The sequence below is a fragment of the Rhamphochromis longiceps genome, linkage group LG8, assembly GCF_057381845.1.
Source record: "Rhamphochromis longiceps isolate RC_006_pf linkage group LG8, R_longiceps_female_GT1.1, whole genome shotgun sequence".
Taxonomy (NCBI): domain Eukaryota; kingdom Metazoa; phylum Chordata; class Actinopteri; order Cichliformes; family Cichlidae; genus Rhamphochromis; species Rhamphochromis longiceps.
In genome coordinates, this window is record NC_140564.1 from 12,080,227 (window position 1) to 12,092,917 (window position 12,691).

Consider the following 12,691-nt stretch of genomic DNA (forward strand, 5'->3'; position numbering starts at 1 on the left):
TTTTAGCACTGAAATAAAATCCAGTTACTTGTCAATGACACCTGTCTCCTCCTAACCCTCACCTACTGCTTTCACTGACACTGCAGCACTGAAGACTGGAAATGTCTGAAATAAGTTAATTGGCTAGATAATGACATGGGTTGGACTATTCATCACTCACGGATGCATAAGGACTGGACTGTAACGGAGATAAAGGATTAACTTCGTTCTCTTGCACAAACTGCTGATAACGACTAGCTTAGTGTATTCTAACTTGTGCTACTTACAGGTTTACTGTTAATAACTTTTTCAAGAGTTGTGGTCATTTTGAAAAATTGTCTATCACGTAGACTATATTATGTGAACAGTGTAGACTAAGGCCTCAGTCACATTGGTCTAGAGACCAGTGGATGACTGCCTGGGAACCACCCGCCGCTAAGGAAAAATGTGCGTTCCCTGAACAGTTAGTGAGCGCGTGCAGGAGATTGCTTGTTGTTAATGGAAGATTTTCAACATGCAGCTACTTTTACGCAATTACTTTACAGTTTTCTGAGATAAAAACAGAAAGAAACAAGGAAAGGAAAGGAAGCAGGAATAAAACACAAACACCAAATCCTTATGAAGATATTCATGAAGTGTCTCTGCCTGCTTTGTGTGAGTTTTGTTGTGGGGTTTTGTTATTTTTAAGTGCCCCTACTTTTACCCCGGAATGATAGTTTTCTAAAAATATTATTTTTAATAAGCTGTGTTCCCACATTTCCAACATAACTTAGTATTTATGGAGTTTATCAGCCCCTTTAGTGTTTCTCTCTGTTAAATTCAGTTCTTGTTTTACTCTGTTAGTTGTCTCCTGTGTTTTGTGCTGTTTGAGTTCCTCCTGCGGCTGATTGTCTTGACTAAACCTGTGTGTAGTTTGCCTTAGCTGTCTCCATTTCCCTAATCACCTTGCGTGTATAAATAGTCCTGTCTTTTCCTCAGTTGTTGTTGCAGTGTCTGTTATCCTGCCCACTGTGATTTTCCTCCACGTTCTCCTGAGGTCTGTTAGATATTGTGCTTCATGGCATGGATTGTGTTTTGAGCTTTTATGGATTAGCCTAAATAAACAGCTCGTCTTTTGTTAATTTGGTCTGCCTCCTCCGTCCTGCACTTGGGTCTTAACTTCTCTATTCAACAAATCATGACACAAGCCAGATTTGTTTTAAAAACATGCAAGCTACAAAGTTCATCACTGCTGTTATTTTGTTGAATAAGTTATTTCATGCTAAGCCCTTTACTTTGCACTTGAAGCATTTCTATTTCTATCCCTATTCCCTTCAGGGTCTATGTAATCTTAAGTTGAACTATTTATTCACTTGTCTCCAACCAAAGCTGAGATGTATGCTAATTTTGAGCTTCAACGGTGGTTTAATTGGAATTGCTTCCCTTTACAACAACAGTGTGACGTTTCCTATATCATTTTCAGACACAGCATTCACTGGACTTTAATCAGAGTAGAAAAACATGTCAGCTCTTTGTCAACAATGTGAAGCGATGCACTAGACAGAGTGCTAACAAGCATTTTAAGTGACAATGCCCTAAAAGATGGTCCTGCGATTTTATATATTCAGTTTTAATTAGGTAGGGCAAATATATTTAGAAAACATGCATCTCTAATACTTCACTGAAATCAGAAATACTAATGAAAATGTTATGGTGATGCTAAGAAAGTTCATCTACAGCTCACTGAACACTGAGTCTCTTTATATGCACTGCATTTCTGCACAATTCATTCTGTTGATTTGTCAACTTTGCAAAACATTCTAAACTCAAATGTATACAGACATTCACAGCTCTAGGCTAATCAATAACCAAAGCTAAAACCTTTTTCTGTCATCTTCAGGGTGTTGGTACGGACCCCCACAGTGCCTTGGCTCTGCCCTCTGACTCCAAGTGGCACAAAGAAAAAGCAGAGGATACCCCGTTCCAGTTCCTGGACTCTGATGATATGACCATCAGCATAGGTAGAGCTGGACATCTCTCAGGCAAGCCTCCCTTCATATACCCACATCAGCTGTTTTTTGGGCTGCAGTCTTTCTAGCTGCAACCTTTTTAGTCTCTTTGTTTCAAATGCATGATTTGGTTGCAGTTGCAAAAGAGGTTCAGGCATTAGAAAGCAAAATCGAGGAAAAACGACTGCATTTGGTTGGCTGTCTGAAACCTGACCTGGCGCTTCTATGATGGCTCTCTTTTTGCTGTCCTGTTTTTTCTGTTTCTCTTTTTCTACCTGCCTTATCTCACCACCTGTAATCCTCACTGGGTGCTCTTGTGGCTGAATGGTGTTTTCATCTTGACAGCTCTTGGGAAATTATCCTTGGCTGCAACACTAAACCTTCCTTTAAGCAATCATCTTTCCGAATGCTATTCCCTTATAACGTAATGTCCTACATACTAATTGTAAATTGTCACACTTGTCTGAATCGGTTTATAATGGGTAGGTTGTTCTGTAATTAACATAAATTATAATTTCCAACGTGCAAGACAGAGACAAGTCTAATTTTGTACTGTTTTGCAGAAAACATGAGTAAGAAACATTTTCTAACATATCAGAGTAATATTATAGCAACTGAGCAGTGACACCCCACATACAACTGCCTAACGAAGGTAGAAAATTAATGAGCAAATAAATGCAGCAAAAACATAACATAAAATAGCAAACATAAATGCTGGCTCACTTGGAGGGAAATAGACTGTCTGATATGGTTTAGTCAGACTTTTTTGCTGTTAGGTTACAACAAACACCTGGTCATCCAGAGGTGAACGTGCAACAGCCTCAACCTCTGGTGAATCGCTTTCAATTTAAAGATGATTGCACAGGTTGCCTGGTGGAGGCACCCTGGTTGTGGCTGGATCCTCAATGTAGGTGGTTAATGTGAACGTCTGTGTATTTAGATATTAGTCTGTGTATTTCGGTATTTAGCTAAATACACAATATATTTAGATATACTGGCTTTGTATAACATTTGTTACATGTACTTACCTATAAGTTCTTACTAGGATAATACAACACTAGTGCTTGTTTATACTGTGCCGACTGTGCTCAGAGCAGCTGGTTTGTTGCGTTTGTGGCGCGCTAAACATGCGTCTTGCCTTCAGGGAAACTCCATTGGTACTATTTTTGGTAATGGTAATAGTTTAGATAAGTTCGCTTTTCATTCACATGTTATGTTCTGTTTATTCCTGCACTGAAAAGCTGTTAACTGTCGCTCTGCGTTCTTATGAATTCCAAGCACAGCAGGGGCTCTGCTGAATCATACACATTGTTGATTTCGAACCAGACTACCAGAGCAAATGGTGAAAATGAAATAGAGTCATGCTGCTAATTATAAGCCTTATGTAGTTATTTTTCTTTGGTGTCACAATGAACCCAATTAAGAAATAAATCTTCACCAGCACCAATTGTCAAGACCGTAACTCATGAAAAGTAATGGTCAGGTAGAAGGAAGGAAGAAAACAAGGACTTTTTAAAAATCTTAATTATACCCAAAGTGTTGATGCTGCATTTCATTGACTTTTTAAGAGGTATTGAGTGCACAACCTCCTGTCATTTATCATAGATCACCTACAAAGGTTTTGGGGTTTTTTTAAATCATGAATTACTTGTACCCTTAAAAAAATATTGTTTGTTTTCAGCATACAGTCAAACCAGAATAGAGACAGCCTGAAAAGCAGGGTCTCTCTGCTTGAGTTATTTAGTCAGATTTTGATTGACAGCTTTTTTTGCCAGCTCAAACAACCCAAATCAAATGGGAAAAAACAGCAGAGTTTGATTGAACTGAGTATGAGTATAGGAAACAGAAAAATACCTTCCTTCCATGCAATATAAGGTGACCCAAAGGGCCTGACTCATTAATATGTAAAGTTTTTATTTATTTATAAGATTAAAAAAGAAATTCTGAAATAGGCAAAGTTACATTAACATAAGAATTCAACAACTTGTCAGATAAAGATAAAAATATGTATGCAGGTAATGCCAATTTTAAATTACCCAGGATAGGATGATTATTCAATTCAATTTCAATTCTTTATTTATTTGTCACATGTAGTTATAGCTGGTACAACATACAGTGAAATGTTTTTCCTGGCTAAAAAAGTACTCCCCCCGACTGTGCAGACATGCTAAAAAGGATTTTACATAAACTAAAAAAAAGGGAGGGGGGGGGGGGGAGAAACAAAAGTTAAAAAGTAAAAAATAATATAAAAAACAATGTAAAAGTCCATATGTTTGTGCTTATAAGTATATATCCATGACGTGCAGGATATTGTACTGTAATAATTTAAATGAAAAAACTATAAAAATATACATTATTTACATAGTACAGATATATATAATAAGGTACGGATAAGGTTCAGAGAGAAAAGTAAAATGCAAATTATGTACTGTGTGTGAGATTGTCCATCATGTCGTCCGGTTTGTGTTTTGGTTGAGGAGTCTCACTGTTTGTGGGTAAAAACTCCTCCTGAACCTTTCTGTTCTTGTTTTCAGGCTACAGAGGTGCTTTCCTGACCTCAGTAGCCTGAACAGTTTGTGGGCGGGATGGCTGGAGTCCCTAATGATCCTGATGGCCCTGGATCTGCACCTTTCAGCATAGATGTCCTGCAGTGCTGGTAAAGATGTTCCCATAGTGCGTTCAGCTGTGCGCACAACCCTCTGCAGGGCTTTCTGTTGCTGTACTGTGCAGTTCCCGTACCACACCATGATGTTGTTGCACAGGATGCTCTCAATTATCTCGATTATTTAAAGCTGGGTTCTTCTTCTTCCAGCCCCTCTCTGACACTCATCTAATAAGGGCTGAATCTGAAAAAGAAAACACAAATCTGGGATTTTCTTAGGGTAGCACAAACTTAGCACCTCATTTTACAGTGGGGCAAAAAAGTATTTAGTCAGCCACCGATTGTGCAAGTTCCCCCACCTAAAATGATGACAGAGGTCAGTAATTTGCACCAGAGGTACACTTCAACTGTGAGAGACAGAATGTGAAAAACAAATCCATGAATCCACATGGTAGGATTTGTAAAGAATTTATTCGTAAATCAGGGTGGCAAATAAGTATTTGGTCAATAACAAAAATACAACTCAATACTTTGTAACATAACCTTTGTTGGCAATAACAGAGGTCAAACGTTTACTATAGGTCTTTACCAGGTTTGCACACACAGTAGCTGGTATTTTGGCCCATTCCTCCATGCAGATCTTCTCGAGAGCAGTGATGTTTTGGGGCTGTCGCCGAGCAACACGGACTTTCAACTCCCACCACAGATTTTCTATGGGGTTGAGGTCTGGAGACTGGCTAGGCCACTCCAGGACTTTCAAATGCTTCTTACGGAGCCACTCCTTTGTTGCCCGGGCGGTGTGTTTTGGATCATTGTCATGTTGGAAGACCCAGCCTCGTTTCATCTTCAAAGTTCTCACTGATGGAAGGAGGTTTTGGCTCAAAATCTCACGATACATGGCCCCATTCATTCTGTCCTTAACACGGATCAGTCGTCCTGTCCCCTTGGCAGAAAAACAGCCCCATAGCATGATGTTTCCACCCCCATGCTTCACAGTAGGTATGGTGTTCTTGGGATGCAACTCAGTATTCTTCTTCCTCCAAACACGACGAGTTGAGTTTATACCAAAAAGTTCTACTTTGGTTTCATCTGACCACATGACATTCTCCCAATCCTCTGCTGTATCATCCATGTGCTCTCTGGCAAACTTCAGACGGGCCTGGACATGCACTGGCTTCAGCAGCGGAACACGTCTGGCACTGCGGGATTTGATTCCCTGCCGTTGTAGTGTGTTACTGATGGTGACCTTTGTTACTTTGGTCCCAGCTCTCTGCAGGTCATTCACCAGGTCCCCCCGTGTGGTTCTGGGATCTTTGCTCACCGTTCTCATGATCATTTTGACCCCACGGGATGAGATCTTGCGTGGAGCCCCAGATCGAGGGAGATTATCAGTGGTCTTGTATGTCTTCCATTTTCTGATGATTGCTCCCACAGTTGATTTTTTCACACCAAGCTGCTTGCCTATTGTAGATTCACTCTTCCCAGTCTGGTGCAGGTCTACAATACTTTTCCTGGTGTCCTTCGAAAGCTCTTTGGTCTTGGCCATGGCGGAGTTTGGAGTCTGACTGTTTGAGGCTGTGGACAGGTGTCTTTTATACAGATGATGAGTTCAAACAGGTGCCATTCATACAGGTAACGAGTGGGGGACAGAAAAGCTTCTTACAGAAGACGTTACAGGTCTGTGAGAGCCAGAGATTTTCCTTGTTTGAGGTGACCAAATACTTATTTTCCACCCTGATTTACGAATAAATTCTTTACAAATCCTACCATGTGAATTCATGGATTTTTTTTTTCACATTCTGTCTCTCACAGTTGAAGTGTACCTCTGGTGCAAATTACTGACCTCTGTCATCATTTTAAGTGGGGGAACTTGCACAATCGGTGGCTGACTAAATACTTTTTTGCCCCACTGTAATTGCATGCCAGCAAATCTAGCGGATTAATTAACAAGACAACAAAAATGGCAGTGCCCAAAGGCGTTGATTAAACACAAAACATTATTTCAAACTCTGAGACAGTTTTTATGGAATATTAAGTTGTGGCAGTAACCTGCATGTGCTTGCTTTAGTGCTATAGTCTTGTAAAATACAAAGCAACATACGCTTTTTTTTAGAGCACACTGCACCAGAACTATAGGTACTAAAATAAAACAAGTGCCACCTCAGTGGGTCACCATTAGCATTGGCTGGTCTTTGAAAATTGAACAGTGCAGCCTGTATTCTTATTAATTACCACACTGTTTTCCCTGCTGACATAAAACTTTGGGAAGTTTGTTCTTGCTACCAGGAACAGTTTGACTTCAACCTGGATGTTGCTGAGCGATTGCAAAGTGCTTGGAAGATGGAGTTATATTTTGAATTCCTTCGTGTTTGCGTATGCTCCTGTGAGTCACTTTCTGACTCACTCACTCCTCTTTATTTCCGTCATTGTCACAGTGACCTCCGTGTTATTCAGTTGGTTTCTTTAAAGATAAAAAGGCATTTCTATACAGTGTAAAACATGTTTCATTTTCACTGTTGTAAGGACAGCACCTAAATGGCTGCTAAATGTGTTAAGAGACAAAAAGTGACAAAAGTGATAAAACACTCAAAACTGACAGTGAATCCCTGCTTTAGTCGCCAAGTCATATAGAATGCGTAAAATTATTTTAGGCATTGCTATCATTCCACAATATCAGTATGCAAACAGACTACAGAGAACTGCTGCAGAAATCCCAGAGATGAGATAAAGGGTAAACAGTAAACCTGCGGTATAAATAATGACTGGATTAATTAAGGAAGTAGATGCAAATGTGCAGAGACACGGAGAATATCAACTGATTAATGGTTGGGAGTGGCTGACGTGACAGAAGATTTAGTGAATGGAATAAAACAAGGCAAAGAAGAATGAATGAACATGTAAAGCATAGCAGAATGTGGCACATTTTGTTGTTGGTGTAATTTGATCCAGTATTGTAAATCACTTGGATTAGAATCGTTGACCATCTCTCTGAGGTTTTTAAATTATGTTTGAGATATTCAATTCAATTCAATTCAATTCAATTTATATAGCGCCAAATCACAACATAAGTCGCCTCAAGGCGCTTCATAGATACAGAGAGAAACCCAACAATCATATGACCCCCTATGAGCAAGCACTGTGGCAACAGTGGGAAGGAAAAACTCCCTTTTAACAGGAAGAAACCTCCGGCAGAACCAGGCTCAGGTAGGGGCGGCCATCTGCTGCGACCGGTTGGGGTGAGAGAAGGAAGACAGGATAAAAGACATGCTGTGGAAGAGAGACAGAGACTAATAACAGATATGATTCAATGCAGAGAGGTCTGTTAATACATAGTGAGTGAGAAAGGTGACTGGAAAGGAAAAACTCAATGCATCATGGGAATCCCCCGGCAGCCTACGTCTATTGCAGCATAACTAAGGGAGGATTCAGGGTCACCTGGTCCAGCCCTAACTATATGCTTTAGCACAAAGGAAAGTTTTAAGCCTAATCTTGAAAGTAGAGATAGTGTCTGTCTCCCGAATCCAAACTGGAAGCTGGTTCCACGGAAGAGGGGCCTGAAAACTGAAGGCTCTGCCTCCCATTCTACTTTTAAATACTCTAGGAACAACAAGTAGGCCTGCAGATATCATTGTTTAATGTGTGCAGTGGTTTACAAGTGTGTATAATAAAGAAAGGGAATATGTGGTATGAATAGTAGTGTAATGTGAGTGCAAAAGAGCTAGTAGTGCCTGAGATGCTGAGTCAGTCAACTTTTTAATAGTTCCACTTATGAGTTGATGTTGAGTTTGTCTAAATATTTAGTTCTTGAGCCAAGACAACTTAAAGAGAGAAAGTTTGGCCATTTGGAGTAATAGCAGCTTTGCATTATTCAATATTTCAGGGTGTTTACACCTGCAGTGTTTAGTCTATTTGGTTTAAACTGCAGCTTGCACTCAGGTGTGGATCTAAACAACCACACCAAGACCCTTTGGAGGAGATGGTCTCAGTCTGGTTCTGCATACATCAGAGCACTTTGTTTATGGTCTAAACATGATCCGACCCAGCTACCAGGTGTATGCAGCTTGTTTGAGATAAATGCCTTCCGATATGCAGGCTTTGCGTTCTTGGATGCGGCAAAGGGTACCATAGGTGTGCAGAGTACACAAACTACTGGTAGAAGTTAGGTATCTATCTCTAGCCACTTCCTCCAGCTAATCCCAGGGAACGCAGAGGCATTCCCAGGCCAGCCTAGAAACATAATCTGTCCAGTCTACCCTTGATCTACCTCAGGGATTCCTTTCTGTAGGACGTGCTGTCAGCTCGCCCAGTAGACATTCAAATTCAGATGCCAAAACCACCTCAATGGCCTCCTTTTGATGTGGAGGACGAGCGGCTCTTGAATGGATGAAGTCTTCATTGCATCTCTTAGGGAGAGGGCAGCCACCCTTCAGAGAAAGCTCATTTCTGCCTTGTATCTAGGCTCTTGTTCTTTGGGTCACTATTCCAAGCTCGTAGGGTAGGGATGTAGATCGGCTGATAAATCAGCAGCTCTGCTTTTATGCTAAGCTTTTTCTTCACAATGATAGACCAGCACAGTGTTCACATCAACTAATCATCAACTAAATGAACCAGCCTCTCAGTTCATTTTGTGTCTGAAACAAGACTTTCTGGCTTCTCTTAATTTGAGGCTACCCTCCCTTTATGCCAGCTTTGTTCTTATAGGCTGCCCAATTGTAAGGTGTTTTGGGCTTCTAGAGCTTTCCGGCCAAGGCCCCATCCCTGACATGGCCATATTAAAAATTTCCACTTTTCCACTTTCTGACTCACTCACTCCTCTTTATTTCCGTCATTGTCACAGTGACCTCCGTGTTATTCAGTTGGTTTCTTTAAAGATAAAAAGGCATTTCTATACAGTGTAAAACATGTTTCATTTTCACTGTTGTAAGGACAGCACCTAAATGGCTGCTAAATGTGTTAAGAGACAAAAAGTGACAAAAGTGATAAAACACTCAAAACTGACAGTGAATCCCTGCTTTAGTCGCCAAGTCCACCAAATGAGTAAATATATATTTCAAGCTACCTTCGGTGTGGCTTATGGATCAGTTAGTTTCCCTCATGGCTTGCCTGAGGGCACTGAAGTCAGTCAGCCAATACAGTAAACAGAAAGGAGCATAAGACCAGCCCTCATCAAAAGTGCTCTAAGTCACTGCAGGCCCGACGTGCTATTCAGGATGCAACATAGCTAGTCTGCAGTAGAGAATTACAATTTCTTCGTATTTTGCTTCCAGGGACACAGACTTGTGTTAGTGAGCAGCAGGCTTTCTGAAAGTTTTCTTTTGACAGTGACTGCACTTTTTCCCACAGATTTTCCATGAATTGTTGAACATTTCCAAAAGATTTTTTAAACACTGACCTATGAATTATTCAAGCATTGAAAACAGGCATCTTACTCAATCAGGTTTAAATTATATCTTTCGGAGTTTGGTACTGCCATTCTATTTGCAAATAAATAAATATATTCTGAAATTGAATATACAAAAATACCAATTATAACACAGTTTGACAGGCATCAAATAGTTCTTTTACACCAACAAGGTATTCTTAAAGAGCTATTTGCTAAAACTTGGCATATCTCAGCATGGCGTCCACTGTGTACTTAAAATATTACAAAATAAAAAATGTTATGCCTAAAAAACTACAGAGGGTCAACTGTATATGGAAAGAAGAGAAAATCTAGCAAAGACCTGAGAGATGCATCAGGCCCTTCTGTTGATCCATCTGCTGTCTACTGAAACATCATCAGATATGGTCTCATTCAGTGGAAGGATGGCTGTCAAGAAGCTATTTTTAAGGAAGAATGACTGGGAGGAAAGGTAGAAGTATGTTACATTGCACAAGAACTAGACTGTGTCAGTGTCAACATGTTTGATGGAGGGATCAGGGCTGCAGCTAAAGATTTTGGTTGTCGACTAAACTGCCAATTTTTCGTAGTAGTCGATTAGTCTACGATTATTTCAATAACTCTTATGGTTGCTTCCTATGGGCAAACCTCCTGTTATAGGCTCCAGTAGCTCATTTGCTCAAGTCTGTGAATATCATCCTGTTGTCTCACCCCACAACAAATTAAATTCATTAAAACTAGGAGACAGTGGAGCTATTCCTGTTTAACGGTTAACTATCACATTTCACAAATGGTGCTCGCTTAGTAAGCATCATCCTGAGAAGTTTCCGACAGGTAAGCCAACATAGACATTACTGTACAAACATTACCAAAAACAAGGTATCAACACGGCGCACTAACTTAACTGAGTTTTACATTTTTATCATGGAAGGAAATCTCTGCTTTTGCACAGCCTGCATTTAACTTTGTTTGTTTTCTTTGAAATGCTTTCACATTTTTTTAAAATTTTCGTTCCCATTTTCTTCCGTCCTCCTGTTTTGCTGTTCGTGCTACGTTCTTCTTTGTTAGTACTGAGTGCAGTCTCAGCAGATGATACAGATAACAGAAAAGTACCGTTACATTTTTATCCACCGTACAATACCACCTGGAAAACATCTGTCATATTGATATTGATCCCAAATACACTGCCAAAAAAGAATTCCTGGAAAAACACACAATGGGACACTGTCAGTCATGGATTGATGTCCCCAAAACCATAACAAAGATGCCTCAAAGGTCATGATGAAAAAGACAAAAAAAAAACCTGCCAGCATCCAAAGAAAAGCTTTGAAATGAAGTCTGTAGAATTATTTCTGAAATAAATTACATAAAGCTTGCCTAAGAGAGTTCAGGCTGTGTTGAAGAATAGCAGTCATCCTGCCAAATGGTGATTTTCAAGTTCTTTAGTATGTTTTTGCCTTGAACACTATGCTTTGGGTGTTTCAATAATAAGCTGTACTTATTTCCCATTTTTCTAGCAAAATATAAAGAAACTGCAGGATTGCCCAGTACTAGTATTTCACAACAGATCAAAAGAGTAACTATGTTTTATTTTAGATTAATATCAGAATCCCTGTCTTCCTGCACAGTACAACAGCTGCAGAGGTGAAGATGATTGTAGCCTCTGGGCTCCTGGTGTCATTATAGGTTCAAATCTAAAGGCTTCTTTTGCATTCAAGGCCACTGAGTCTTCTTTAACTTCACCTTAATGGGGTTAGGAGCGGAGGAAGGTGTAAATGCTGTAGATATCAGCAAATGCTTCTGCAAGCAAGCTGTACAAAAGATGATTGACAGCTTTTTTCTTTTATACTTTAGACACCGCTCTTGGTTAGATGTCTAGAGTAATAGTGCGTTCAACTCCAAAAAACTTTCAAAGACATTTAGGGTGCCCGGTTTTAAAGATTTTCGAAAGGTTCCAGTTCATGTCTATTGAAAGATTGACCTTGTCAGGCTTTGCTTTTATTTATGATTCTTTTACAGGCAAAAGCTATTGATAAATGTCTCTTTAGGTTCATGTGTAGAAACTCATGTTTAAGCTATAATCAATATTTTATTTTAGCATTACATGCATCCTCTCAATCAATGCTTCCTTTATCTTTCAGTGTCCTTTGGTGATCTGATGATTGGTGTTTGGGCTCTTTTTTTTGGGGGACCTCTTTTTTTAATTTCTTGACTAATTTATGGATATTTCCTCTTGGTTTGGGCTTTATCTTTATTTGAAATCTTACCTTTTGACTTTTTGGAAGCAGTTGTTGTTGTCCTTTTAGTCATCACAGAAGATGAACAAACCAAAAGCTCATTCCAGTCCTTTAGATGTGTGGTATATGAATGTGGAAGGTGTGCATTACATTTTTGTCTTTATTCTAATCTCCCAAGCAGGTTGATAGCTGCTTGGAAGTTTAATTATGCTTCATTTCCATTGCTGAGATGGGCATCTGTTCAGAGGTGGGAATTAATCTTCTATTTTTAGAGAAGAACTTCCTCCACAGAACAATTAAGCACAACACCAGACATTTAAATTTGCATTTCAACAACATGCTAATTATTCCTAAAGAGTAGCATAGCCACATGAGTCATGAATTTGAAGTATTGTCTTTGCTAGAAGTGACTTCTGGTATTTATTTTCTGTATGACTTCATAGGTTTTTTACATCATTCTTTTCAGGATTGGTTGAGTTGATTGAGTTATGTTTTCATTCATACA

At 39.6% G+C, this 12,691-nt stretch overlaps 1 protein-coding gene across 2 annotated transcripts in view; it reads left to right on the plus strand.

The window, feature by feature from the left end:
• slc39a11 (solute carrier family 39, member 11) overlaps positions 1 to 12,691 on the plus strand; it is a 199,712-nt gene that overhangs the window by 121,330 nt on the left and 65,691 nt on the right. The window contains exon 5 of one of the 2 annotated variants that reach the window (XM_085415770.1): positions 1,859 to 2,000. In XM_085415770.1, coding sequence (XP_085271896.1) covers positions 1,859 to 2,000 — 142 coding nt within the window. The remainder of the gene's footprint in view (positions 1 to 1,858; positions 2,001 to 12,691) is intronic. The other variant, XM_085415771.1, reaches the window with a different exon arrangement.